The 25,069-nt window shown below is 54.0% G+C and overlaps 11 protein-coding genes across 11 annotated transcripts; 6 read left to right on the top strand and 5 right to left on the bottom strand.

Moving 5' to 3' along the window:
• Nucleotides 1-2,957: 2,957 nt before the first annotated feature.
• On the top strand, nt 2,958-3,511 carry CH63R_13953 (Epoxide hydrolase; the record flags this gene model as incomplete). Its single annotated transcript, XM_018308927.1, has 2 exons — nt 2,958-3,214; nt 3,292-3,511. The coding sequence occupies 2 exons, from the start codon at nt 2,958-2,960 to the stop codon at nt 3,509-3,511; spliced, it is 477 nt and encodes a 158-aa protein (XP_018151245.1).
• Nucleotides 3,512-3,530: 19 nt separating this feature from the next.
• Nucleotides 3,531-4,093, top strand: CH63R_13952 (Epoxide hydrolase; the record flags this gene model as incomplete). The annotated part of the gene is made up of 3 exons (XM_018308926.1): nt 3,531-3,580; nt 3,610-3,746; nt 3,789-4,093. 3 exons carry the CDS (start codon nt 3,531-3,533, stop codon nt 4,091-4,093), a joined length of 492 nt encoding a protein of 163 aa, XP_018151244.1.
• Nucleotides 4,094-4,727: 634 nt separating this feature from the next.
• Nucleotides 4,728-6,335, bottom strand: CH63R_13951 (C6 zinc finger domain protein; the record flags this gene model as incomplete). Its single annotated transcript, XM_018308925.1, has 2 exons — nt 4,728-6,201; nt 6,283-6,335. 2 exons carry the CDS (start codon nt 6,333-6,335, stop codon nt 4,728-4,730), a joined length of 1,527 nt encoding a protein of 508 aa, XP_018151243.1.
• A 916-nt stretch (nt 6,336-7,251) lies between these two features.
• Nucleotides 7,252-8,893, bottom strand: CH63R_13950 (TAM domain methyltransferase; the record flags this gene model as incomplete). Its single annotated transcript, XM_018308924.1, has 10 exons — nt 7,252-7,336; nt 7,394-7,813; nt 7,883-8,020; nt 8,081-8,118; nt 8,167-8,189; nt 8,248-8,410; nt 8,517-8,539; nt 8,596-8,689; nt 8,766-8,801; nt 8,867-8,893. The coding sequence occupies 10 exons, from the start codon at nt 8,891-8,893 to the stop codon at nt 7,252-7,254; spliced, it is 1,047 nt and encodes a 348-aa protein (XP_018151242.1).
• A 1,087-nt stretch (nt 8,894-9,980) lies between these two features.
• On the top strand, nt 9,981-10,629 carry CH63R_13949 (uncharacterized protein; the record flags this gene model as incomplete). The annotated part of the gene is made up of 2 exons (XM_018308923.1): nt 9,981-10,568; nt 10,597-10,629. 2 exons carry the CDS (start codon nt 9,981-9,983, stop codon nt 10,627-10,629), a joined length of 621 nt encoding a protein of 206 aa, XP_018151241.1.
• A 531-nt stretch (nt 10,630-11,160) lies between these two features.
• Nucleotides 11,161-12,646, bottom strand: CH63R_13948 (uncharacterized protein; the record flags this gene model as incomplete). Its single annotated transcript, XM_018308922.1, has 2 exons — nt 11,161-12,573; nt 12,629-12,646. 2 exons carry the CDS (start codon nt 12,644-12,646, stop codon nt 11,161-11,163), a joined length of 1,431 nt encoding a protein of 476 aa, XP_018151240.1.
• A 3,306-nt stretch (nt 12,647-15,952) lies between these two features.
• On the top strand, nt 15,953-16,636 carry CH63R_13947 (Pyridoxamine 5'-phosphate oxidase; the record flags this gene model as incomplete). Its single annotated transcript, XM_018308921.1, has 2 exons — nt 15,953-16,150; nt 16,208-16,636. 2 exons carry the CDS (start codon nt 15,953-15,955, stop codon nt 16,634-16,636), a joined length of 627 nt encoding a protein of 208 aa, XP_018151239.1.
• A 103-nt stretch (nt 16,637-16,739) lies between these two features.
• Nucleotides 16,740-17,693, bottom strand: CH63R_13946 (Diphthine synthase; the record flags this gene model as incomplete). Its single annotated transcript, XM_018308920.1, has 2 exons — nt 16,740-17,465; nt 17,559-17,693. 2 exons carry the CDS (start codon nt 17,691-17,693, stop codon nt 16,740-16,742), a joined length of 861 nt encoding a protein of 286 aa, XP_018151238.1.
• Nucleotides 17,694-18,150: 457 nt separating this feature from the next.
• On the top strand, nt 18,151-18,864 carry CH63R_13945 (C2H2 finger domain-containing protein; the record flags this gene model as incomplete). The annotated part of the gene is made up of 1 exon (XM_018308919.1): nt 18,151-18,864. The coding sequence occupies one exon, from the start codon at nt 18,151-18,153 to the stop codon at nt 18,862-18,864; it is 714 nt and encodes a 237-aa protein (XP_018151237.1).
• Nucleotides 18,865-19,551: 687 nt separating this feature from the next.
• Nucleotides 19,552-20,222, top strand: CH63R_13944 (Ubiquitin-conjugating enzyme; the record flags this gene model as incomplete). Its single annotated transcript, XM_018308918.1, has 2 exons — nt 19,552-19,717; nt 19,858-20,222. 2 exons carry the CDS (start codon nt 19,552-19,554, stop codon nt 20,220-20,222), a joined length of 531 nt encoding a protein of 176 aa, XP_018151236.1.
• A 1,525-nt stretch (nt 20,223-21,747) lies between these two features.
• CH63R_13943 (Natterin-like protein) lies at nt 21,748-23,226 on the bottom strand (the record flags this gene model as incomplete). Its single annotated transcript, XM_018308917.1, has 3 exons — nt 21,748-22,026; nt 22,116-22,685; nt 22,747-23,226. The coding sequence occupies 3 exons, from the start codon at nt 23,224-23,226 to the stop codon at nt 21,748-21,750; spliced, it is 1,329 nt and encodes a 442-aa protein (XP_018151235.1).
• Between the last annotated feature and the right edge of the window lie 1,843 nt (nt 23,227-25,069).

Raw genomic sequence — 25,069 nt, 5'->3', positions numbered from 1 at the left:
TATGACCGAGATAGGTGATTCGAGCCGCTGCTCTAGGAAGAGCTTTATGATCGATGTGTTGGAAGCCTACCCGTGATCCTCTCTTTATTTCAAGACTAGATGGGGGTAGACCGGCCATGATATAGTCGACCCCCCTGAGCCGATGGACTCCACCTCTTTTCGCCATTCGGAAGTGCCGGGCTCGCCCCTACACCTCCTGAATCGCTATACGTTGTCTGTTGCGGAAATCTCATCGGGTTGATGGTCGGTCGGAACAGCATCACAACACTAGACGGACGCTACTTGTAGGGGAGGCGGGACCCGGAATGTGGGTCAAATGCGAGCTCGTCATCGTCCGTGTTCAGTCTTCCGTTCGGAAGAGCCCCACGTCGACACGGCCCACCGCCACTACGTCCCGGCCGGACCTGGAGGCCGCGCAAGCCTAACACGGTAATATACCTACGCAAATGAAGGGAATTACAACTAGTGCCGTACGTTCCAAAGGAATTGTATCATGTCTTTCTGGAGAGAATCATCTGGGCCTTATATCCTCCTTACATCAGTCAGCTTCCTTCCCCCGAGGGAACTTCTTGCAGGCTTGGACAGAGCTCAGCAGGATATATGTCTATAGATATATGCAGGAATGGTTCGAGTAGTCTAACATTGTAATTGAAACGAAGAAGTAAGAAAACAAGCCGCCAGACAGGTCTCGGGTTGAGCTGGCTCATTGATCGGTGCAACAGACAACTATGAGTTTGTCCTCCTTCCATGTGAGGACTTCATTTGCACAACGGGTAATGGTATTTTTGCGAACAACGATTAACAACCTTAATTCAGGACGTGTAGACTTGTCGTTCTCATACTGGCTGTCGAAACATGATAGGCGCTCTTGGATGAGATCCCTGCTTAATTTGAACAGCCTGGTCCCTCCCTCCACGTTCTCGGCATCGAGGACATTCTTGTTCAAGACAGTATCGATGCCCTTGAGTTGTTTCATCAAGGAGAATGCCAGTCCCTGCGTCCGAGTGACAAAGAAACGACAACTGTCCCTCAAGATTTCTGGCAGCACTGCCGGAAGTTGAGCTCTGCCTTGGACCAAGCCGTGCCGCAATTTCAGATTCAAGTGTGTAGCAAATGATCACATTTGATTGGCGTGATGCATAGATGGCTTGAGCTGCGACCCAGAAATCGCGATAAAGTGCGACTGCATCCAAAGGTTCCGATCCATCGACTCTTGGAGAAAAGACCTAGCACTGCGTTGTTAATGCCCTGCAAGTACTTGAGACAAGCAATAGGGCATCTTCCCATTGCGGTCTTGTCATTCAGTCTGTTGACGTACAACATTTGTTCTTGACTGCCATGCAATGATCGAGAGTCTTCGTCAAAATACAAAGCAAGTTTGGGCACCCAAGTATTTGGGTAAGACATGAGAACTCAAAAGCTGTTCTCGCCTTGCGAGGCAGTTAAAATAGCAAAAGCTTGAATGATTGCAAAGAGCCATTCCTTGCCCACCGTTCCTTGCTTGGTGGTCCAGCGAGTAGGCGACCGGAGCAAGATGATATTTTTCTGTGCAAATTGTCAGGGACCAATGACTAAGGGGCACATAGGGGTCACCAGGGGCCCTGTATGCAGGGATCAGCTGGCATTTCTATAGTCTAACAAGGCATTTAAGGGCCTCTAGCAAAGCTAGGGGCTTAAGGAGGTTAGATTTAAATAGTTATTCTTACCTATACCTACCTTTTAGTCTATTAAGGGCATTATTATTAACTCTTTCACTGTGTGCGAACCCTGCCTAACAGCGATAGACGAGTTGCTCGTCTAGTTGAGCAGACTAATGGCAATAATCAACCAACCTAATTGCATCTTTTCATTTTGTAGAACACAGAGGTTATAGAGGTAACATATGGAGAGAGATTTTACTTACGACGATGTGTAAGCGTAAGGGAGTTCTACAAAGGTTCATGCTTCTTTACGTATCCCCAAATGGTTGAGGTCTCAGGAATTATGCACCGTGTTTTAACACGCTTCCATTTGATAAATATATCGTTTCCCCTCTTTATCAGAATTAAGAGTCCTAAGGGTCTAGTCTTCCAGACATATAATCCATCACAGTTAACACATTATGACTTACACATTGATTAGCGCTATGCCTTGAGAAGCTCCTATACTAGCCAATTCATTTAATAAGGAAAATGATACTAATCAAATATCTTGTATGAAAAAACATTTCCTTGAGGCTGTTTGGGCTGCAGGACTGACTCATTGTTGTGACAAGAGGACGGGCAATCAAGAGCATTCCCAATCCGGACTTGAATATTAATCACAACCCTTGTATGACTTGTCAACGCTTAGGAGCCAATACCTTTGAATTGTTTTGAAGATGAGTTCAGGACGGCGATTTTTACCAGGGTTTGCAAAGAGAATGATAATAACCAACTTTCCCCCTCTTCGAGTCAAGTCGGCCGCATGCTGGTTCAACCTGGACATGTTATCCAAATTCAACACGCACAGATTGCATAAAAAAATGCCAGAAGTCCAATGTAAAGGCTCTAGAGTCCGTTTTTGACTGTGCTTTTGCCCTTCCGGTGTAAAGCATGAGAGGGAGGATTGGGTCTAAGAGGACCCACGCTGACAACGAAAAGACAATCCTTGTTGAACTTTCAAAGCGCGATTATCCTACGCATAAGGTCATGGCCGCATATTGTCACGGAGGACGGCTACTGCTACTAATCAAGTCTTCCAGTCCTCGTCTCCATCGGGTCCGTCGGGGCATTAAACGCCATCTCAAGTGGAACCACCTGATTTCCACTAGCTTCGAAGCGTCGAGATGCCCCTGCTGGGCTCGTCATATATCTACATGTGTACAGCCAGGGTTATACGACAAGGACTGATATTTAAAGGGTTCAGCGGTCCCCCCATCAACAATACCTTTTGAAGCCATCATCATCTCTATTTAAAGTCCGTCTCAACCTTCTCAAATGGATACTCTTGCCCGTATCGACCCCAGGTTTCAATACCAGAACGTCATCCTCAACGGGGTTAAGTACAACTATATCCACGCAAAGCTGTCGTCAGAAAAGGTAGCAGGCACTGTTTTTCTCGTTCACGGATGGCCTGACTTATCTCTGGGATGGAGCAACTACATTCCCTTCCTCCTTTCTAGGGGAATGAGGGTTGTCGCCTTGGATATGATGGGATACGGAGGAACTGAATCACCTGAGAATCCTAGCTTTTAGTGAGCCTCTACATATTACTACGTCCCTGTGCTCTGGAAACTAGCGACAGCTCGCAATGACTGACTAGATTATACAGTACATTCAAGTGTGCCTTAGATGATATTGCTGCCCTTGCGAGCTATCTTGGCCTGTTACGTATTGTTTTTAGTGGATACGACTTTGGTGGTGTGGTCTATTGTACTGCTATGTGGCACCTAGAGCTTGTTGCTGTCCTCTACGTCCTTAATACGCCCTTTGTGCCCCTGGTAGCTACTTTCACTGATCTGGCTGTTAGCTGGCCTGGGTTTTATTACTAGCTGCAGTTTCGTTTGCAATATGAGGTCTAGGACTACGTTGGGTCGATCGGCTTGCAGAACGCCACACGCGTGCGTTAAATCCTTAACACTATCTATAGGGTAGTAGGCCCTAGTGGCGAACTAGCTATTAATGTTAGCGGCAAAGGGCTTAACTTCAATTTGCTTGAGGGTGTAACTGAAGATACGCCCCTACTTAGTAAGACGGAAATCGACTATTATGTTGATAGCTTTACTAGTAAACCCTTTAATAATATACTGAACTAGTATTGCACCTAAGAGCTAAACTGGGAGGATGAGCTGGCACTGGTGCTGGGCAATGGCACCTATACCTGCAGGTTCTTGCAGCCTGCCCTCTTTATTGCTGCAACCTTGGACCTGACGCTCCCCCTATCTCTATCGACGGGTATGGAAACGTACTTTGACAATTTGAGTCGGAGAGAGGTGAACGGCTTGCATTGGATGAGGTGGGAAAAGCCTGCTGAGGTTGAAACCTACGTCGGAAATTGGTTGACTAGCTCCGTCTTGGGAAACTCGTTCCTTGACTTGAACCTTACAACCGGACTTGGGCTAACAGCGCTCTGATTTACCTGCTAGATGTGAGCTTCTGGGTGTCTGGGTGATAGAGACAAGAGTGGATGAGAAAAGTATGAGATACAACGTCGAGGCGTTCTGTTCTCACTCAACCTTTAGTGTAAAGGTACTAGTACTTTCGGGCGTTGTTTACTCTGGATTGGCCTGGACCAGAGGTATTCAGTCAACAGCTGCAGGTCATGCATCGAAAGAGCATACTGGTATCTCAATAAAGCAGTGGCGCAACCTAGGCAGAAAGTAAAACGGGAGACGTGAGTGCCCACAGCATGATCCCTATGAGGAGGACCCTTTACCCATGTCTTGTGTTCTAGGCAGATATCTAGGTAAGATTGATCATGCGACGTCGCAGGGTTACGTGTGCTGTGAGGTATGTGGTGGAAGGGTGCTGCTGGGCCGCAAGCCAGCCTAGCATCATGTAGAATGGGTCGGCAAAAGAGAAAACTCGAAGGCTCGGAGCTGCGGCCGCACTGCTGGCATCCATCTGAGGGTCATGACAGAACATGGCTCACATGGGATACCCTGGCTTCATAGACAAGCAAGCAAGTAAATTTGCAGGCTTTTCGAGGCACCAGGAGTACTGCTTACACGGCAACATTGAATATCTTCATTACACAGTCAGTCTGTCTTACATAGGCTTAGAGCATCTCATACACGGCACTTGAGACGAAACCGCCCCCGGCAGATCGTCCGTGAGATACTCCTGCCGCGCGTGTACGTTGCCGTCGGCGTCGCGCCGGAGGAACGACACGGTCCGTCGATACGTGACCGAGCCGTCCTCGTTCTTGATCACGTCCAGCTCGTGGTCGATGGGGGCCGCGAAGAACCGCTTCTCCTCCGGCGGAAATGACAACGCCGCGAGCGCGGCCGGGTCCCTCTTTATCTCGCCGTCCGCGAGCGAGACGCCGTGCTCGATCTCGATGCCGAGCCGGCCGACCCTGTACAGCGTGCCGACGTCGACAAAACCCTCCTTGGGCGCGGGGAGGTCGGCCATGAGCGCCAGCGCCTCCAGCCGCAATTGTAGGTCGCGGCACTTGATCGAGATGAACCCCAGCGACGACAGGAATCCGGCCTCGAAGGTGAAGCAAGCCTGTGGCCGCTCGTCGGGAAACGCTTTCCTCAGCTGCGAGGCGCGGCGCCCGAGCGCCATGATCCTGCGGAAGGACTCGGTGTGCTCGTCGAACCTCGTTTCCGCCGTGCCGTGTATGGTGTCGATCTGTATCCGTGCCATCTCGAACTTCATCATCATGTTGCAGATGGCGATTTTCGTCGAGGAGTCGGACGGCGGTATGGTAGCGTCGAACCGGCTCAGCTTCGCGTGGAACTCCTGCAGTCTCGTCTCAAGCTCCTGTCGGTCAGAGGCGGAACGGTCGACGGACGAGACGTACTCGATCATGTGCATAGTCAGGTCGTCGATGGCGCTCTGCGCCTCGGCGACGCTCTCGAACTCCGGGGGCAGCGGGACTTCGAATCCGATCAGGCCCGGTACTGCCGCGTCCGGCGGCGGCTTCGCGCCGAGGTAGAAGGACACGAAACTCAGGCGGCGGAAGATGGGCAAGATGTGTTCGCGAGCCCAGGACGAGCATCCCACGCGGTTGAGGATCACAATGCCGTGCTTGCAATGCCGCAGGGCGGCCTCGACGTCGCCCTGGAGGTACTCGACGCAGATGAAGAGGATGCACACCAGCAGCACGAGCTGCTCGTCCTCAGCCGACTTGATGCGCTGGATGGCCGCACCGTAGTGCCTCAGCGCGAAGTCGTTGCCGGGCTTCTGTCGCGTGACGCGGGCGCCGTCGTGGAAGTCTTCGTATAGCGAGCTGATGGCCAAGACGGCGTGGCGCACGGCGGGCTCGAAGTGGCTGAACTGCACGACCAGATGGGTCCAGAAGTAGGCGTCCATGGGCCCGGAGAGGACGGGCCCGACCATGTGGGAGAAGAACTGGAACGCCCTACCCTCGCGCTGGTCGTGGGCGGTCAATTGCTGGGGGCGGTACCACGACAGGCCATGTTCGAGCGCCGGCTCGTAGCCGGCGCACTGCCGGCCGCTCGTTATGCACCGCTTGCACTTGGGCTTGGTCTCATCGCACTTCACCTTTCGAGCCCTAAAGGGGTTTCAGGGGGTGGTCAGCTCGAGACGATGGAGAGGGAAAAGCTTGGCGGTTTAGCGGTGTGGTCAAACCCACTTGCATGTCCGACAGCCCGTCTTGACCTTGGGACTGCCCTTCCGGGACGGCATATTGCGGAGGCAAGATGACGATGACCCCGGGAGTCCGATAGTGTGTTCAGACAATTACAGAATACAGATATGTGCTGGTGCCCTTTCGTTTCTCCAGATGTGGGGCAAAGCCGAGGTAGTCCGATGAGCGTTGGTCTCGTCAATGACCTGACAAGGACAATGAGGAGATGGATGATGTTTTGGCTGCACCTGGCACTAGACAAGCTCGGATGAACAAGAAGTCGGTGGGAAACGGGGCCAGAGCGAGGTGAGGAGGAGGATGTGGGAGAGGATTGGGCAAAGACGGCAACGTGTTACACGTAAAAGCTTGCCGTACGCCCCAGGCAGGATGGAATAGGCTCTTATGGACTCTTATGGGGCGAGTACGAGCACTTCCGGCCAGTAAGACGCGTAAGTTGTTGTTAAAGGGAGTCTGTAGGGTTAGATACAGTGCTTACGGGGGGGGGGGGGGGGGGTTGATCCCTGTTGTAAAGCCGATTGACCCGAATCCGAGCTAAGGTAGGGCGCAGTGTGTCCGAGTCTTTAAGGTTAACCTCACGGATAGCACCTCCACATGACCGACCCCCGGGATGTGGGGTTCTGCCGTGCCGAGTCCGGCGCCGGTCCAGCGGGCAACGTAAAGGGGCCACCACGGTTGTCTCTTGCCCGGGCTTGAGGCGGCAGACGGACAAGTAAGTGGTTGGGGGAAACTTAACATTAGTTCACACGATGCAAGGCGTTCTGCCATTCCAGTTGCTGTTATCGCCGTTCAATCATCGAATTCTCTCTAGCATCTCCGTAGACGTATGCATGACTCCTCTCCTTGAGTAGCCAGGGAAATCAGACAAGTCCATCAAGGCAGGTTCAGGATGCCTCTAGGTAGAAAGTGGTGGCAGCGAAGACGCTTCTGCATGGCCGAGAACCGGCAAAGTTCCAATCAGTTTGCAGCCTCTTCCGCGGCCTCACCCTCCGACTCCTCTGACTCCTCCGTCTCCTCTGGCTTCCGGGCGTAGACGACGTGGCTGTGAGTGTTAGTAATAGACCCTACCACAGATCTGTTTCGATCAGTCGGAACTTACACCTTCCAGTACGCATGCATTCTTCTGTTCCGCAGATCTCTCCGGACACCAGCACAGAGCGCCAAAACCTCCTCCCTCGTCCAGTCCAGGACACGAGTGAGCAGTCCCATGGAAAGCCCCTCAATTCCCATGTTGAGATTGGCAAAATGCCAATCACCAAGCTCCCTCAGATGCGGGTCCGCCGGCCACGAGTTCAGTGGCCAGACGAAGCCCTTGCGCGTGATGTCGACAAAGCCGGCTTCCTTCATGGCCTCCGTTTCCTTCCCCAGCCCCTCAAGGGGCCGCCCGATCTTCTCGGCAGCCTCCTGAAGAAGCGTGTGCCATTGCCATAGGGACGAGTCCTTGGGTACGCTATCGTCATCGCAGCCCAGCGGGAGCTCTAGTCCTCCGATCTCAAGGTAACCACCCGGCGTCAAGGCCCTGTGTATAATGTTTAGGTCCCAGGTATCACGCAGGCATTGCCATCAACAATCACGATCATGTACTTACTGGTAGATCTTTTTGACCATCTTTGGCCCGTTCAAAAAGCAACCCTCCATGGCCCGACAGTAGATGAAGTCAAAGGGCTTGCTCCAAGTCCAGCTCTTCTCCAAATCGTCCAGCTCGAATACACAGTTCGGGGGGGCCCTGTTTAAGTCAGTCAGAATCCGTTGAAAGGCCGTCGAATTATGAATGCGCAATACTCACCACTCAGGCTGAATGGGGCTAAGATCAACGCCGATGACCTAGAACAAGTCAGACAAGATCCCGCGTGTACCTTGGGGGAAGCTAACCTCGGCCGACGGATGTTCGTCCGCTATGTTTCTATGTCAGCTTAACCAAAATCTGGAATCGATGAGAGCGCATGCACGTACCATAGTCAATCGCCCAGATACCTGTGCCGGTACCCATGTCCAGCACACGCTTGGCTGTTTTGTGGCCTGGCGAGATTGCCAACTCGCCTTCGAGGCAAATTATCCAGATGCGGTGTTGCAAATCTTTGCGCCATGTTAGCCTGTTGATGTTGAAGCAAGCGTGCTGTAAAAGTTACCTAGGCGGTCGCTCTCTCGCTGTTGTCATGAACGAAATCAACAAGTGCCTTTACAATGAACGCCGGGCGTCGTTGATAGCCTCGAAACCTTACCTCGTCATTGGGATAACTGTACTCTGTAACGAGAAATCAGCTTCATCGCTGATGCGGCCATCAAGATTGTGTTACGCACTTCCAGCACTCATGGAGTGGTAAGTCCGGCCATTTTCCGCTTGGTGCTCCAGGATGCTCGAGCGCAACGAAGCCAGAGAGGATACCTCATGGAGCTGATCTGAAGTTAGCGATCATGCTCAAAAGCCACCGAGGCACGTTGCTGGAACTTGCTCGAAAGGAAACACTCACATCGTCAGACTCTGAGGCGGTGTCGGCCTCTACAGGCTAGAAAACCGCATGCTGAAATTAACCCTCACTTGCCATTTTAGTTTCTGGGGGGCAGAGTTTACCGTCTGGTCAGGTTGAGGGTTCTGCATTTTCGGGTATTGCGGTTTCAAACGGAGGAAAGGGGCGTAAATAGCTGAGCTATGCAAGGCCTATTTGCATAAGCGAGTGCACAGTGTGACGAGGTCCGGTACGCTAGGGATTATAGGGAATGATCACTCGCGAAGGTCCTGGAAACAATAACACTTACTGAAAGACAAATTGTAGAGATGAAGGACAGAATATGGCGTCAAACAGTAGAAACTCTCACATGTCAAGTCAATGAGGGGGGGTAATGTGTCCTAAATACGAATGGCCCCCCTGCCACCACTTATCTCGTCTGGGATTCCAGAGCGTCACAGTGGCACACTCGCGTAGTCCACCACCTCGGTTGGATACTCAAGTGCAGGGTAACATCTGCATCTTTCAGTTAGAACGGGTTAACTCGAGCCTATGATTGGGTCATGCTTCCAGACCGTTGGCGCATCAAGGATACTTGATAGGCCAGCAACCGAAGGGGACTGCCAAGTGAGGTGGTGCCTGCACCGGAACATGCTGAAATACATCCGAAGAGGAGTAATGCACCCTTGGCAAAATCGCAATCCATGTGCTTTCGAAGCGTCGGACCCGACGATCCGTACCCGATCGCGGTTGTGGTGAAGACATGCTACTCTTTCCATTCACTGTGAAGTTTCAAGCTGACGAGATGAATAAGAGCAAGATGATGCAAAACGAGAGCAGAAGAAATCAATGTTTTGTATTCGCGGTACGAGATAAAACACCTCCAGGCTTCGTGTTGTAAACAACATACCCACTGTTGTAAACGGTACTGTTCCGATGCTCCCACACAATGTACCAGAACATGACATTGGCTTGCAGAAGGTAAGCCAAACAAAGACTTGAAAGGCATTGTTCAAAACTCATATTTCACGTCGCCGCCTATAATTGCCAGAAGCACACCCGAGCCTTGGGCTGCCGTCCTGCAGACCCAACAGCGAGTATTCACCATGAGCTCCTTACGTGCCAAACCACCCACAGATCTTGTATAAAAACCAGGCCGGCAATAGGCAAGGGCCCAACTTCACTTTCAGCTGACGCTACCCAGGAAATTATACAACCAACAAGACCCTGTTCAAAGCCATGTCTTCTACTCCGGACCCAGGCCTCACCTTCCCCCAGCGAGGCGTGGTGGCATACCACACAACCCACGGCCCGATCCACGCGCCCACCCTCGCGGCCCTCGACGCCCTCCGCGCCCGCCCGGACTACGACTCCTGCATGCCCCTCCTCCCCGACCACCAACTCTCAATCGACTGGGACAAGATCTACTCTCCTTCCTCCTACTCCTCCTCACTATCCTCACCACCGCCACCCCTACACACACCCCAGGCAGAGATCGACGCTACGTGGGACCCCTACAAGCTCTACGCAATGATAAAACGAAGCCAACACGACCTCGCCGCCCTCCAACGCCGCCTCCTCGACGTCGAACGCGCCATCTACGACGCGGACCGTGTCAACAACAACGCCAAGCGGAGGGAGACGGGCGTGTACCCCGAGTCCTGGGCCCGCCCTGCCGCTACCGCTGTCGGCCCCGGCGCCCGGAGCCGGACGGCAACCTTGGCTGCCGAGGGGACCATCCCCGACGAATACGAGCTCAGCAGATCGTGGGACGTCTACAAGCTCCGCGAGGTGTTCTCCGAGGTCCAGAGGAACGTTGACAGCGCGGTGAGTAGGGTTGCTGACTTGGAAACAGATCTGCGGAACAAGGAGTCAACGTGATACCTGAGCCCTGTTAGGGACTCTTTTCCCTCTCACCCAATTGAAAAGGATGGAGGGAGAGCCAGGTAGGCCATTTGAGTATACGGACTAGCGGCGAACCAAATACTGATGGGCCCGCAGGCGATGGCCTCAATCTTAACCTCTCAGGCATGATCTGGAAGAACCGTTATTTGTTGACCATGGGGTCTTGACTACAAACGTAGTTATTAGCCTATGAATCAACTGGGAAACTGAGGGCATCGTGAGTATTGTTTGAATTCCATAGCATGGGGTAGAGGCCGACCTTATAAGCCCCATCATTAGCTAAACATGGTATCTATGTGCCCTTGGCAAAGTGTGGTATCATAATCCCGTGTCCTGAGCAAAGTAACTCCGTAAGCTTTTCCTTCCGATATCCTCAAACCACCCCCTCGAATACCATGCGTGACAAACCCCTGACGCGTCCATTTTGTTAAATGATCCTCAGTCCTCAATATTGTATAGCCGTTTGATACCAACAAGTCAAGACAAATGCCTGTCGTAGTAGGATGCTCGGCACTCACAACTCGTCCATATCCATGTCCATCTCAAGAAGGTCAAGCAGACTGGGATGAGGCTCGCCACAGCAGGGGCAGACACCAAGCTCATCATCATCGCCCATCATCTCCTCAATATCTTCCATGGGGTAGCCACTGCTACGACAGAACTCAGTCCACTGGCGTTCGTCTCCATCTCTGGTTTTGGGTACCTTCTTCCAGATGGTAAGATCTTTGCGGTTGGGCGCAGATTTAGGGTGGCCCTCCTCCCGAGGGGCAGGCGGCATGATGGGTTCGCGAGGATGGTGATGGCCCACCTCTGACTCTGAGTCCGAATCAATATCGTTGGATGACGAATCGTCGCCACCCTTCTTCGTCTTCAAAGTCTTCCAGGCCCGAACAACGCGGGCGCAACTCGAGATACCGGGAAGTGGTTTGAGCGCGTTCTTGAGCTGAACGAACGAGGGAAGACCGGCTAGAAAAAGACCCTCATCGCGCAAAAGGCCGGTAAGCTCACCTGTCGCCTTGCTACCAGCGTCATCGATGGGCAGGCCGGTTACTTGCAGCTCGTTGAGGGAGCAACCTAGCTCATGGGAAGCCATGTCGTGAAGATCGCTGCCAGGCATGGGTAAGAAGTCATCCAAGAAGTTGACGAGGTCGATTCTGAGGGACTCGAGACCGGGAAAAAGTCTTGGACGGACAAGCTTCAGGTCGTGCTTCGGGTCGTAGGGAGCGCGGAGAGCGCGAAGGAAGTCAGTCACCTGACCCCAGGAGTAGCAGCGGAAGCCGCCGCGAGCGTAGGTATGCTCATTGACGCGGGGGATCGTGCGAAGAGTAATATCGCTCTTGAGGGCGGGGTGGTACGACCGTTCGAGCTTGTGCTTGCGCTTTTTGTCGTCGAAGAACTGGGCAATGATACGGAAGTTGACGTGCTTGATGTTCTTGCGGTAGGCCAAGTCCAGGTCGGCAAAGTTGCGAACGGCCTCGTGCGTGGTGAAGGCGAAAGAATTCTGGCCCCACAGTATGCGACTGCCCTCCTCGTGCATGGCCTTGCATGTCACCAGGAAGTGAATGGCGATTTGATTGCCGCGACCTCTCTCGTGGGGGGTCAGGTTCTCGGGCTTGAGCTTCGACAGAGGATCAATGATGGGGTCCTTGGACGTCAAAGAGTACTTGAGAATGCGCAACAAGACCTCAGTCGGTAGATAGGGATACGGGTGAGTCTGAGACGAGATGGAGGAGCGAGTGCGTCGGCCAGCCCGGCCCTGCCTTTGGTAGGCGGCGGAGATGGACGACCAAGCGATGCCGTTTTCGCGGAGAAGCTTCTTCAATCTTTCGTTCTCATCAGCGAGCACCTTGTTTTTGGACCGAAGCGGGTGGTTGTAGTAAGCTTCGGCGTGATCCTCCACATCACGACACTCCCACGGCAAGATTTCCTGCATCTCGGTCAGATCAAACAACACAGACGGTAGTTGTTGGAAGAAAACGCACCATATCTCGATGCGCCATGGTCGTCGGTTGAGATGGCTTCGACCTTAAGACTTGAGGGGATTCAAGGTTAGTCAGCTGGGACGAACGCCGGGGAATTGCGACCGATAAACTTGAATTGCAACCGGTTGACGTGATTGGCGTGACGGGATGGTGAAAACGGGTAAGGCCAGGACGGGAGAAAAAAGTATGCTGCCCGTCGGATTTCCGATGAGCATCCGCGACGGATTTGATTGCCGAACAATTTCACCGCCGTCTGGGAAGCTGGGGTTTGACAGAATGGAACAAGTTCCGGCGAAGCAGGGTATGACGGGTCACTTAAGCGAGTCGAGGTTGCGATGCGACCCACGACAAGCGTGAAAAGGTGAAACGGAGGTTTGAAGAAGAATGTGGTTCGGATGTTCGTCCTGAAGTTATGGAGGGGCCGCGTCGCAATGTTAGTTGGTGGAGGGGAGAGTCAGCCAAGCCCGCCGTGAGATCAGAAGCCGAGCGAGTGGTTGGGTTGGCGATTGGTTGAGTAAGGGAGAGAATGAGATGTCGTCGAGTCGCAGAGGAAGAAACTCAGCGAAAGCGGGTGATGGTGGGCGATTGACCGACTCTCGGTTGTGTGGATGTAATCAATCAGGTTGCATGAGGTCGCTGAGCGGAGAAAGGGGATCTGTTGCAGGCCCTCTGCTGCTGAGCACCTGGCGTCAAGTCGGGCGTTGAAATACCGTATCCGGCTTGCCCGGGTTTGGTCGCCAGAGTCGGGTGATCGTGACGGGGAATCAAAATCACTACACTAGTTCAGTGACGGCGAGGACCAATATCAGTGCAATCAGCCGTGTTTCGTCCTTCATCGGAAGAGATGCAGTGCTCTAAGCGATGACGGAGATAATCGACGTTGAAGGGGTCACGAGGGGAAGGAGAAGAGAAGTAGAAAAAAAGGGTCGAAGATGGCGGAGGGTGGGAAAAGGGTAAGCAGTGCTTCAGGTGGGAGGGAGACAGTGGACGGGGGAAAGTGGAAAGTGCGAAGGGAAGGGACTGACTGCCCAGACCAGACAGACTCCAACAGAGGAAAGGGCGAATGGAAACGGACAGCAGCACCTAAGCTCCAGCACATGAGCAGCAAGAGCGGCAGCCGACTTTCACTTGGGGATTTTGGTCCCGTCTCAGCTTTGACGATTGCCGACGTCCGCCGAAACCCTGGCCAGAGCTTCTTTTAGGCGACGTGTGGGAGCACTTGCTTCCCTTCTTCATCCCTTCCTCCCAGGTTGAAGTGAGAACTTGGTTCGGTACACAGTCAAAGGTACCTTAGGTGGTATACGGAATGGTGGGCTGCGTGCACGTAACGGGAAGGGAAGGAAAGAGAGGGAGAGGGGCTGACGGATTGGAAAGAGTACATGTATGGGCAGGTGCGATGTGTGCTATGAAGGTACTAAGCGGTAGATGATGCCAGTCCCCTTTCTTCCCTTACTTGGGCAACGACAATACCTAGGTTGATTGGGTTCAACGACAACAGCAGCTGCTGATAGAAGTAAATAGATAGACAGACAGACGCTCATGCAACTGCCACGACACACAAGTCGGGAGATGCAGCAATTGGTTGGTGGGGTTCCCGACGAGTGGGACAGGCTGCGAGCCTGCGACTGCCCGCCGATTCATTGCAGATGCGTGACTCAAAGATCAAGTGTTCCGTGGGCAATCCAATCAGGGTATGACGACGCGTCCTTTTTTTTCCTTTTCTTTTTTTCGATCGATGGACGTTACCGGGAAGGGAGCCGGGACCGGAGGAGGAAAGAGACGAGTCGGGTCCGAACGATTTCCGAACCCCTTTACCTCGACAGCTTCTGAGGTACAGACGTAGCTACAATGCTGACATGGGAGGAAAGGGTTCAAGAATGGAGGAGGAAGGAGAAGGAGATTGCATGTGGAAGGATGTCCTAGGTAAGCTAGTAGCCAGGCAAGAAAGCGATTTGTACAGGTGTCTCCCGCATCTGCTAATGTGTCTTGCCCTTGCTCGGATTCAGAAGCAACAGAAACTATAATATGCTACAGCAGGCAACCGACCAGAAGACAAAAGTAAGGAAGAGGTATGAGCCCTAACACTGTCCACCCCTCCTGCTCGTGTCGCTCCTTCGGCCCGGGATCTTCACGAGCTCCGGATTTGTCGATCGACTGGCAGTTGTAACAACACATACAGATTTGCACCCACCACATAACGGGTCTACTTTGAGAGCTCGGGTAGGAGAAGGTACGGAGTACATGTCATTCGTTAACGGTACCTTTGGATCACCCGAAGCAGCTTCCCGAGCTGTCTCACGATCGATGTTTGGACGCAAGATCGGTCGGCTTGTACCTACGGACACCTACTTCGACGTAATAGGACCTGCGGGAATTGCACCATCTGGGTGTTGGACAAGCAACGGTGGCCATGGTCGGACTCAGTCAATCAATCCTTTCTTGAAGCTGGAGTTTCCATGCTCCATATTGCAATGGCCTACTTTTGCTAGATATGTGCAGAAGAGATGCATGGCATTAGAGAGCAAGCCACACAGACCATGCTCCGCAATGGCTTTGGCGCACGCAACACGCAGAGCTAGAAATCTCCAGCTGAGAAGAGGATCAACATGCCACTGTACCTATACGAAAGAAACACTTCCTCGCTCGTCCCATCGAACGAACCCCTCCCCTCACCTTCTTTCATAAGAGATCCGGATGAGAACTCGGTGAAAGAGAGGCTCAAGCCCCATTTGTTCGCTCGTCACGTTCTCCTGTCACAGTAAAAGCAGCAATGCCCCTGCGCAACGTCAAATGTCTGCTAGGCCCAATTCCAGTCATCTTCCGGCCAATGCTCGCATTGAACAAAGCTCGGGCGAAGCAAGCAAGCAAGCAAGCCGACAGATGATCTATGATGAGTGCTCCCCATAAATTACGTATATCGAGGTCTCCAACGAGCCACAGCGCCCATGAGTCTCGCCTCTGGCTCCGCGGGTCTCTGCGTGTCGTAGTGAACCGCAGTGCTTCCCCTACTCCGCCCTTGACGTCATCATGTCTTGCCGATGACAGCTCCCCTCCGCGCAACCACAGTCACCTAACGTGCTTTCCGATGATGAAATGGCCGTGCCTGCTACAGGTAGTGTAGCAATGGCGATGAGGTCAGCTCGCCTAATGGGCTCAAATAGTCTAGCAGCCAAAACCTCTCGTCAACAAAACCCATTACTCCCCCCGTACTCTTGACGAAAAGAAACACCAAGTCAATTCACATCGACTGAGCAAGAATAACCCAACAGAACCATCATCTATCTCTTTCTTTAATAAACCCAATCCTCTCAAAGCTCAACTACAATGTCTTTCTCCAACGCAGACACCGGAAACAAGACGGCCGATCCCTACAAGGCCGCCAACCTTGACAATGACGTCTCCGTCAAGGAGAAGGTCGAGACCTTTGTCAAGTTCGCCGAGAAGTCCAAGTTTGGAATGATGACCACCAGAGACGCCAAGTCGGGCGCGCTCGTCTCCCGCGCAATGGCTCTCGCTGCCACGGTTCGTCCCTGCCGAACGCCTTAATCACGAGAGAAAACCTACTAACCGCTTTGTCAGGAAAACGGCGGTATCGATTTGCTCTTCCACACCAACACCGAGTCTCACAAGACGGACGAGATCGACAGCGACCCCCACATCAACATCGCCTTTATCAACAGTTCCGGCGACTGGGCCTCCGTCTCAGGCGTCTCCAGCGTTGTTACCGACCGCTCGTTGGTCAAGAAGCATTACACCCCCACCCTGAAGGCCTGGCTCGGCGATCTTGGTGACGGTACCCACGATGGCTCCGAGAACGATCCTCGCATTGGCGTCATCCGCGTCAAGACTACCAGCATCACCTACGCCGTTAGCAACGCCACCATTGTCGGCAAGGTTGTCCAGTTGGCAGAGGGTGTTGTTACGGGGAACGCGGCCCAGGTCAACAAGCTGAGGGAGGTGTCGTCTCAGGAGGTGGAGCAGTATCGCTCCGCGGCTTCTTCTTCTTGATATGTCAGGACGGATCGGTAATGAAGAACATGTACAAATAGCACGCAGCAGGGGGCCTATCGGGGGGACAGTACCAACCCGAATTACGGGACATGAATGATGACTATTGCTTCCCATACTCTGCGTTCCAGCTTTTATCAAAAGTCTCCTTGTTGACAGCAAATTCGCGGATGTAATCACGCTCCAGCTCGTGCGCCCTTCTGCCAAGCAGTACCATGCTGTGCAACGGGCCTCCCAGTGCTTCGTCCGTGTCGCATAGCTCCTTCAATGTGCCGGCGACAAACTTTTCGGTCTTGCCGCCCACGCGCGCCGCTCCGATGGCCAGGCTGTCGGCGGTGTAAACACCTTCCTGCTTCTCTTCCTCGATCTCGAGCATCTGTGCGGCGCACTGGCCGACGGTCATGTAGCGCGGCGGCTGGTAGACCCTGCGGCCGCGGGCCATGTCCTCGAGGCTCTGCTCCTTGACCTTGATGTCGAGCAGCACAAGCGTGTGCAGACCAACATCGCGATTCTCCTTGATGCGGTCGTAGAAGGACGCAGGCTTCCAGGTCTCGGTGAAGAAGACCATGGAGACGGTCTGGCCAAAATTGTACAGCTGCAAACCCGTGGCGCCGATACCGGACATGATGGAGGCGTTGGGAACGGTGCGGACGGGGATGCCGAGCTCGCGGGCGCGCAGGACGAGGTCGGTGTGCGTCGTGGCGCCAAAGGGGTCGCCGACGACGCAAAAGGCGACATCTTCGGTTTGGGCGTCGCGGAGGATCTCGTCGCTGTTGGACTCGACCATTTCGCGGTCGGCGACTACGATGTCGCGGCCATAGTAACTCTCCTACTGGGGGGGCAAAATAGAGGTGTTAGAGAACTCCCATGGTTGAGCCGCATGGTGAGACAGAAGCCAAAAGGGACAGACGAGTCAACGCACCAAGACGGCCTTGTCAACGAGGAGGATGCTGGTGTAGGCTTCGAGGTAGACCCTAGAGGCCTTCTTGACGACCTCGAGACCCTTTACGGTGATGTCGGTTTCGTCAGACAGACCGAGGCCGACGAGGTACAGCATCTTGGATGGTAGAGTTTTGGGAAGGCCAAGAAGGATTAAAGATTCGGACACTCGTCAGTCGACAGTCACGAGGAACTCTCAAACGAGACTGGGAGCAGCTTTTTTCTTCTTCGCATCGTCTTGGAAGGGGGGGCGGGCAGCGGGATGGATGGAGGGGTAGACGGTTTTTTTTTTAGCGTTAGAACCCCACCATCAGCACCCCTGGAGCCCCTGGACCTAGCCCGCTCCCCTCCCTGCCTACCAAATTTCTATTCCTTTGAACCCCTGCAGCCTCGTCGGCTTTCTCCCTTCCCCGGGCTAGAGATCCCCCCCAGGCATTAAATTTCATCATCGAACGCGTACCCAACGTGTAGTGCAGCGAGAGTTCCAGCACAACACCCTCCACCATAACGATACGCGCGCCCTTCCTCTGTGCCGAAACCACAGACGACTCACCACACACCACATCTTCGCGCAAATGGCCGACAAGAAAGGAAGCGCCTACGGCGCGCCGGCGGGCGACACCGACTTCCGCAAAACATGGGACCTTGACGAGTACGCCGCCAAGGCCAAGGACCGCGAGGCCAAGGAGAAGGAGGAGTCCAAGGCGCGATACGAGGCGAAGCTGGCCGGCAAGAAATACCACAAGCCCCTGACGGGCAACGAGACATTCACCCAGGCGAGGCGCAACGTGCTGGACCTCAGCGCGCAGGTCGGCAAGACGCAGTTGGTGCCGGCGGGCGCGGGTGTGGGCAAGCGCGGGCGCGGCGCCGGCTTCTACTGCGAGCCCTGCGACCTTACGTTCAAGGACAACAAGCAGTACGTCGAGCACATGAACACGCCGCAGCATCTGGCCAACACGGGGCAGACGAACGAGGTGCGGCGCGCGACGGCCGACGAGGTGCGGGAGCGTATCGAGTGGCACTGGCAGCGGATTCAAGACCTCGAGAAGGAGAAGGCGACGAGCCTACAGGAGCGCCTAGCGCTGCGGGAGGAGGAGAGCCTGAAGGAGGCCGAGGAGCGGAGACGCAAGAGGAAGGAGGCGGACGAGAAGAGGAGGGCGGAGAGGGAGGCGGCCGAGAAGGTCAAGCTCGAGTACGGGGAGGACGTGAGGATCGAGGGCGAGCACGACGAGGATGACATGATGGCGGCGATGGGCATCACCGGGTTCGGAGGGGCCAAGAAGAAATAATCTGATTGAGGGTTGGAGGTTTGGATTTTGGCGGTGGGGAAAGGGGTTCGCGTGGTTCAAGAGTTGTATGATGTCGCAGGATGCAAAAATGATACCCTTGTTTGGCAGCGTGGAACAGCAGGCTGGTTCATCACGATGTTCACCGGCGTTTTACGGTACCTATACGGCGGTGACAGCACCGTCCGCCATACCGAACGGCAACCTCACCGGCTGGAGAGCTCGGTGTGTCTCGGTAAACACACATGGAGCTTATCCCCCGACACCTATCAAAACCCCTGCAGCTCGGGTAACGGGTAACCCCACACTCGCATTGGCTCCGATTTCGACGACCTCGACCATTCCTACCATACCGCTGTCGGTTTGCCTGCCGTCATTTCCCTCCCCCTCCATCACCCCAAGCCCGCACTCGCCTCGCACGCGACAAACCGCTCCACGACGCCGCGTTTGACCTTGCACACAACGATCTTCAGAACGACACCGGTACGACGACAACCACCCTAACCCCGAACAAGTCTCGCCTTGTTTCGTTTCGGCTCGTCTCCTTTGGTCCTGCGCCAGCGCTTGTACCTACTTCCCGGTGTCACCCACCGATCGAAATCCCGGACCTCTTCCCATTCCACCACTCGAGAGGATACCCGATCGTAAAGCTTGGCAAAGACTTTGCGCCGCCACAGAACCCACGATACCATGGCATCGTCCTCCGCCGCGGCGGCGTCGCTGCTGGGCCGGCAGCTCAAGGAGATGCAGACGGGCAAGGACATACCGGGGATATCGTGCGGTCTGGTCAACGACAATAATATCTTTGAGTGGGAGGTGATGCTCATGATCAGCGACGACTGCAAATACTATGGAGGTACGACCTTTTCTCTCCTGCCCCTCAAAACAAACACAGCTTCCCTTGGGACACACTCGCCAGCCCCCCCCCCTCCGATCCACGTCTCGCCGTCCATCCCCGTCCGTACAACTGCTAACACCAACTTACCCTCCGAACAGGAGGCAACTTCCGCGCGCGCCTCGTTTTCCCGCCAAACTATCCGCTCATGCCACCGTCTCTGACGTTCCAGACGCCGATCCCGTTCCACCCCAACATTTATCCCGACGGGCGGCTGTGCATCTCCATCCTGCACCCGCCGGAGGAGGACCAGTACGGCTACGAGGCGGCTTCGGAACGGTGGAGCCCGGTGCAGAGCCCCGAGACGATCCTGCTGAGCACCATCAGCCTCTTCCACGGGCCCAACGACGAGTCGCCCGCCAACGTCGAGGCTGCGCGCATGTTCCGCGAGGAGAGGGAGGGCAAGAATAAGGACTTCCGGAGGCGGTGCCGGGCCTGTGTCCGAGAGAGTCTGGGGGAGGACTGAGTTGCCTCTGCCGTGGAAGAGGGCAGAACGAAGCGGACGGAGGGGAAGGGGCAAAATTGAGGGCTGCCTCGCGGAGTGATCAAGGCTGCGGCCGAGGGTGTGTGGGTTCATGGGATGGTATGTATGGTACGGAGGCTGGGCGGAGTTGGGGTGAGGGTGGACCTGCATCATGGCGTTTAGAGATATCAACAGCATATCAGGCTGGGCCGGCATTCAAATTGACACCGTTTTGAGCTCTCACGGCACCCAAAGTACTGGACAGCGGGATTTTGTACGAGTCCGAGGTCGCTCGTCGGACTCTTCACCCTTGCTTGAATCGTCCTGAATTTTGCTTGCTTGGCGGCTTCTTTTATTTCCAGGGGGGTTGCTTTATGTGCTGACAAAAGTGACAGGACGGGGGCGGGCATCCAGTACCTAAGTAACGCTCCTAGAGAGTGGAATCAAGGGCTTGGGGGGCGGAGGGGGGAAGTGAAAAAAAGTGATTGACTTGGCCAGTGATCAAACAGTACGAACCACGAACGGGCCAGCGAGAATCGAGCCGGCAGGGACAAGAGCTTCAGCACCCCCGGGCCTGTGTGGTACCTGCCGTCTCGTCGTGGTACCTAAGGCAGGCTTCACCTGGGACCAGGCGCGTCACGAAGCCCCCCACCTGGTGGCCACAAGCGCATCGGACGCTGCGAACCTATTCAAAACGGAAAATACACTCTAAAAAAGCCATCTTACGACAAGGGGATAGACGGCCCCTTGAGCCAGTGTCCTGATCCCTGACGGCCCAAAGCTCACAAACCACACGCATCGTCCACGGCTGCCGTCGTCTACAGCCATCATCGTCTACTGCTGTCGCATATACATTACTACCATTCAATGAAAGAAACCCTTTCGGTCTCTCAGACTCAACAAGCGATAAGATCTTTTGCCCCGTCCTGCTCCGCCCCGCCGAGGCCCCGGACACTGCTCCGTCGCCTTCCGAACAATTCTCCACCCCCACCCGCCGCCTCCGATCGTGCTCCGCGATCCTTGTACAAAACCCTGGTGCACTGTGTTCAGTCAATAGTCACAACACCCATCACTACCCCTGGCGTCATTGCCATCAGACTCTAGACCAATTAAGATCAACAGAACAGGAGACACCAACTGAGGTGGACGGTGACCATACCTACGACGTGTATAGCTGGGTTACCGGTCCGTAGAAACCGGCTGCTCGCCCATTCAAGCAATGAGACCTGGCGCCTGAACAATATCACCGTAGTCAAGGTCGGGAAGAGTCGATATCAAATTCGACCACGATGCGTCAGAACTTGGTCTAGACGAGAAAAAGTTGCCGTAAAACGTTTATTGAATTACGTAGTTGAGTAGGCTTTTGCCTCCAGAGAGAGCTTTCTTCTCTCATGCCTATCTTGGTATAAAGGGAACCGTTTGTCATGTTCATCGCTACTTATAAAAACAAAGGGAATCATATCGCTGATGTGTTTGTCGCTGAAACTCCAAAAAATGATGAAAATAAAATGAAAGGGGGGTATCAGAATCAACTTTGCTTAATCTTGGTAGCGCGTTTTGCAATGACGTTGTCCGCCTCGTCGACCTGCAGTTGCAACGCAAGGGAGTCGGCGCCCTTGTACTTGCCCTTCTGCATCCATGAGAAATCGTGGCCAGTTTTGGTCTTTGCGCGGAAAGTCGCCTCGATATCGACATCGAGCTTGAAGATGGTGAAGAAAGAGCTGCCGACACAGTACTTGAAGGGGGGGCACTTGAGGTTGATGGTGGCAGTCTTGGTCAAGGTCTCGGATTCGGTTTCTTCCGTGCCCTTAATTGGTGACGCTGTCAGCATGTATTCATTCAGGGATCAGAAGTATGGGAAGTGCGGGATGGAGATGGGGAGATGGGGGGTCTTACAGTGGTCCTCGTGAATCCCCAGGTAAAGGCGTGCGACGTCTTGGACTTGCCGATGAATGGAACGCTGACCTCGGCCTCTATTGTGTGAGTGGTCCCAATATTCCACATGTTCGACACGCTGACGGTCCGCGACTTGGTCACAGTGTCGGTCGTCCAGAGGGTGATGGTCTGCTCGGCGGAGGAGTTGCGGTTGTCGACGATCTGGGAGCCAACCGTCATGGTCTGACCGGGGCCGGCGGGCATGAAGTCGTTGGTGAAGCCGGAGTAGGCGATGTTGCTGATGGATATGGACTGGAGTTCGTCGAGGAAGTCGAAGCCAATGTGGCCAAAGAGACCGACATCACAGTACTCCACGCGGATGCGGGCCAGGATTCCGGAACCGATTGGGACCTTGACCATGGGGGGCGGGTCCTTCAACGCCGTCGCGTCTGCCGTGTATGACTTTCCGCTCTCCGTTGTGAAGCTGAAGCCGTGAAGGGTTCCCCTACTCTCCCGGACGCTGAACTCCTTGATTTTGTCGTTGGCGTCGAAAACGAAAACACCGGCATCTTTGCTGGTGTCTGTGAGGTTCTGCAAACAGCCCATCAGATTAGTCAGAGACTCAGAGAGGGCATGAAGGATAGGATCTTACGGAGAGGATCTGGGTCGTGTTCCCGGTGGCACTGGTGACATTCATGGCACGAATGTTGGCCGCTCCCATGAACATCTGGATGCCATTGACGGGTCCGTTGATCACTTGGGAGTGGCAGTTGGCCGAGTCGCTGTCTATAAGGTCGAGTTCGCCAACATCAATAGACACGAAAGCATCCTTGGTAGTAACCGTAAGACTGCCTTGGATTGTGCTTGTGGGAGTGAGCTGGCGCTTCACTCTGTGAGGTTCGGGCATTGACCTCCGGCGTGCTGGACTGATCAAAGAGTCCTTCAGGCGCCGTAGACCCTCGTCATCGAGAGGGCCGTGGTGGATGACATTGGGCGTGATTTCGGCAACGGGCGCGTCGACAACTTTGACGGCTCGGGGAGCGAGATCGCCGATGGGAGAGGCGAGAGTAAGTCCATGGAGGAGAGTCGCGCCCAGCAATATATGCTTCAAAGAGAATGAGTTGTAAGACATGTTGAATTAGAAACGAATAGCAATGCGAAAAAGATTGACTGTATCAAACAGAACGACTGTGTTTGTGAAGAGCTGAGGGAGTGACGAGAAACAGGGCTAATGGAGGTAGATGGTCCCGACTCTACCTATCTTATACGAGTCCACCTAATCACGCAAGATGTTTCTCTTATTCTAGGCACGAGCTTGGTATAGGTAATATCCATCCAAACGTCCACAGTGGTTCGTCTCAGATAGCTGATCACTTCCGAAATAGTTCTGACATGGACCCCTTTGGCCGGGTTGATGCTAGTCAGGCAACACACGCAAGTGTGCGGGGATGGAATTGGAATTCCGCAAGCGTGAATGAAAGACGTGGGGACCATATTAAAGTAGGACTGATATTGACTAGGGATAAGGCCTTTTGCGTGCTGCCAGGCCCGTCTGTGCCTTGCATACTGCGCAACCCCTTCTCCTCCCCCCAAAACCCAAATGTTTTCCATTACAACATTGTGGAGGGCGATGGGCGTCACCTGGTGGTAGATCTCTAATGTTTTTTGGAGAAAACGCGTGAGGAGTGGACCGGATGGCCGCGGATGACGCTATCCAGCTTTCTTGAATGACGCGAGGTGCTACTGTGTAGACTTTTCATCTTGGACCTGAAGACACTAGTTGAACTGACACTCCTCTCCGGCAAGAATACTCTGTAAGGCTGAAAGGGTTCCCGACTGCCGGTCCGCATAACAGCATGTGTGTACTGGGAACGGAAGCTTCGGCAGGATGACTTGAACGGAAGCAGGTTAAGAAAGGGTCGCAGCCGGTTGGCCATCCGGGGAGTGCTCCACACTACTGTCGGCGGCAGACCGATTACCTCGCCACAACGGGTTCTGAGTGGTGAGTGTACTTACTTTCGCCTTCATTTTAGCCTATAATGCTTCCATGGAGTTGCCGGCCACGAGGCGCGCTTGGGGCAAACCGATCTTGGTGCCATCCCGAGGACACCCAATGAGGTGGCTTCGTGGCGTGTCGAAACGGGAGCACCTCATCCGATGTTTCTTGACTCGCCCGGCGGCCTCGTCGGGTGCTCATCTTGGTATGGAAACATAATCATTGTCATGTTGGAGTCCCAGCGTTTGTCTTAATCTTGGCATTAAGGTTAATGGCAATGGGTTCCTAGTCCACAATCTAGGGAAACCCAGACGATTAGTGCAGCTCCGGACCAATTCGACGTGCGGACGAATCGTAGTACGGCATTGCAGCACGTAGGACAGACATGGCCTTGGCCTAGACTCTTCACCAATACCAGCTGAGATTGGGTTTCACAGTTGGCTATGAGCTCTACTCTGAAGACCACGAGCCCAAAGCGGAAGGTCGTTTGCTCGCGAGATCCTAAGTCTGGCAAAGATGTGCATCTGCAATTACCCTAGATATCCTATTCATGTCATGACCAATCGCATGGCCGCGGGGATGCCGCGCATGTCACGCCATCGGTTTACATGGGCTGCCGCCTCGATGCGTCAACACATTCTATTGATCGCGAGCAGCCGTCTGCTGCGTGAACAGGTATGATTGGTTGGAATCCTTGAGTCGGAACTACAGTAAGGAGACGTCATGCTGTGGCAGCTGTGTCGATACGGTAATGGAAGTTGTGGGCAGGATAACGATCTCCAAACCCACCGTCATGTCATTCTTGGCAACTGTCATACCAAAACACGAATGGCCAAAGCATCTCTCAAGCTGGGCTCGCAGAATCATCGCTTCTTTCCCCGCGATGATCGTTCTTAGAGTTGAGGAATCCCCAGATTCTTGCTGTTGTACGCTGATCGGTCTTGGTGCATGCATCCCACCCTGATGCTGCACTACCTGC

The sequence above is a fragment of the Colletotrichum higginsianum genome, chromosome 10 (assembly GCF_001672515.1).
Source record: "Colletotrichum higginsianum IMI 349063 chromosome 10, whole genome shotgun sequence".
NCBI lineage: Eukaryota > Fungi > Ascomycota > Sordariomycetes > Glomerellales > Glomerellaceae > Colletotrichum > Colletotrichum higginsianum.
This window is presented reverse-complemented; position numbering and strand designations above follow the sequence as displayed.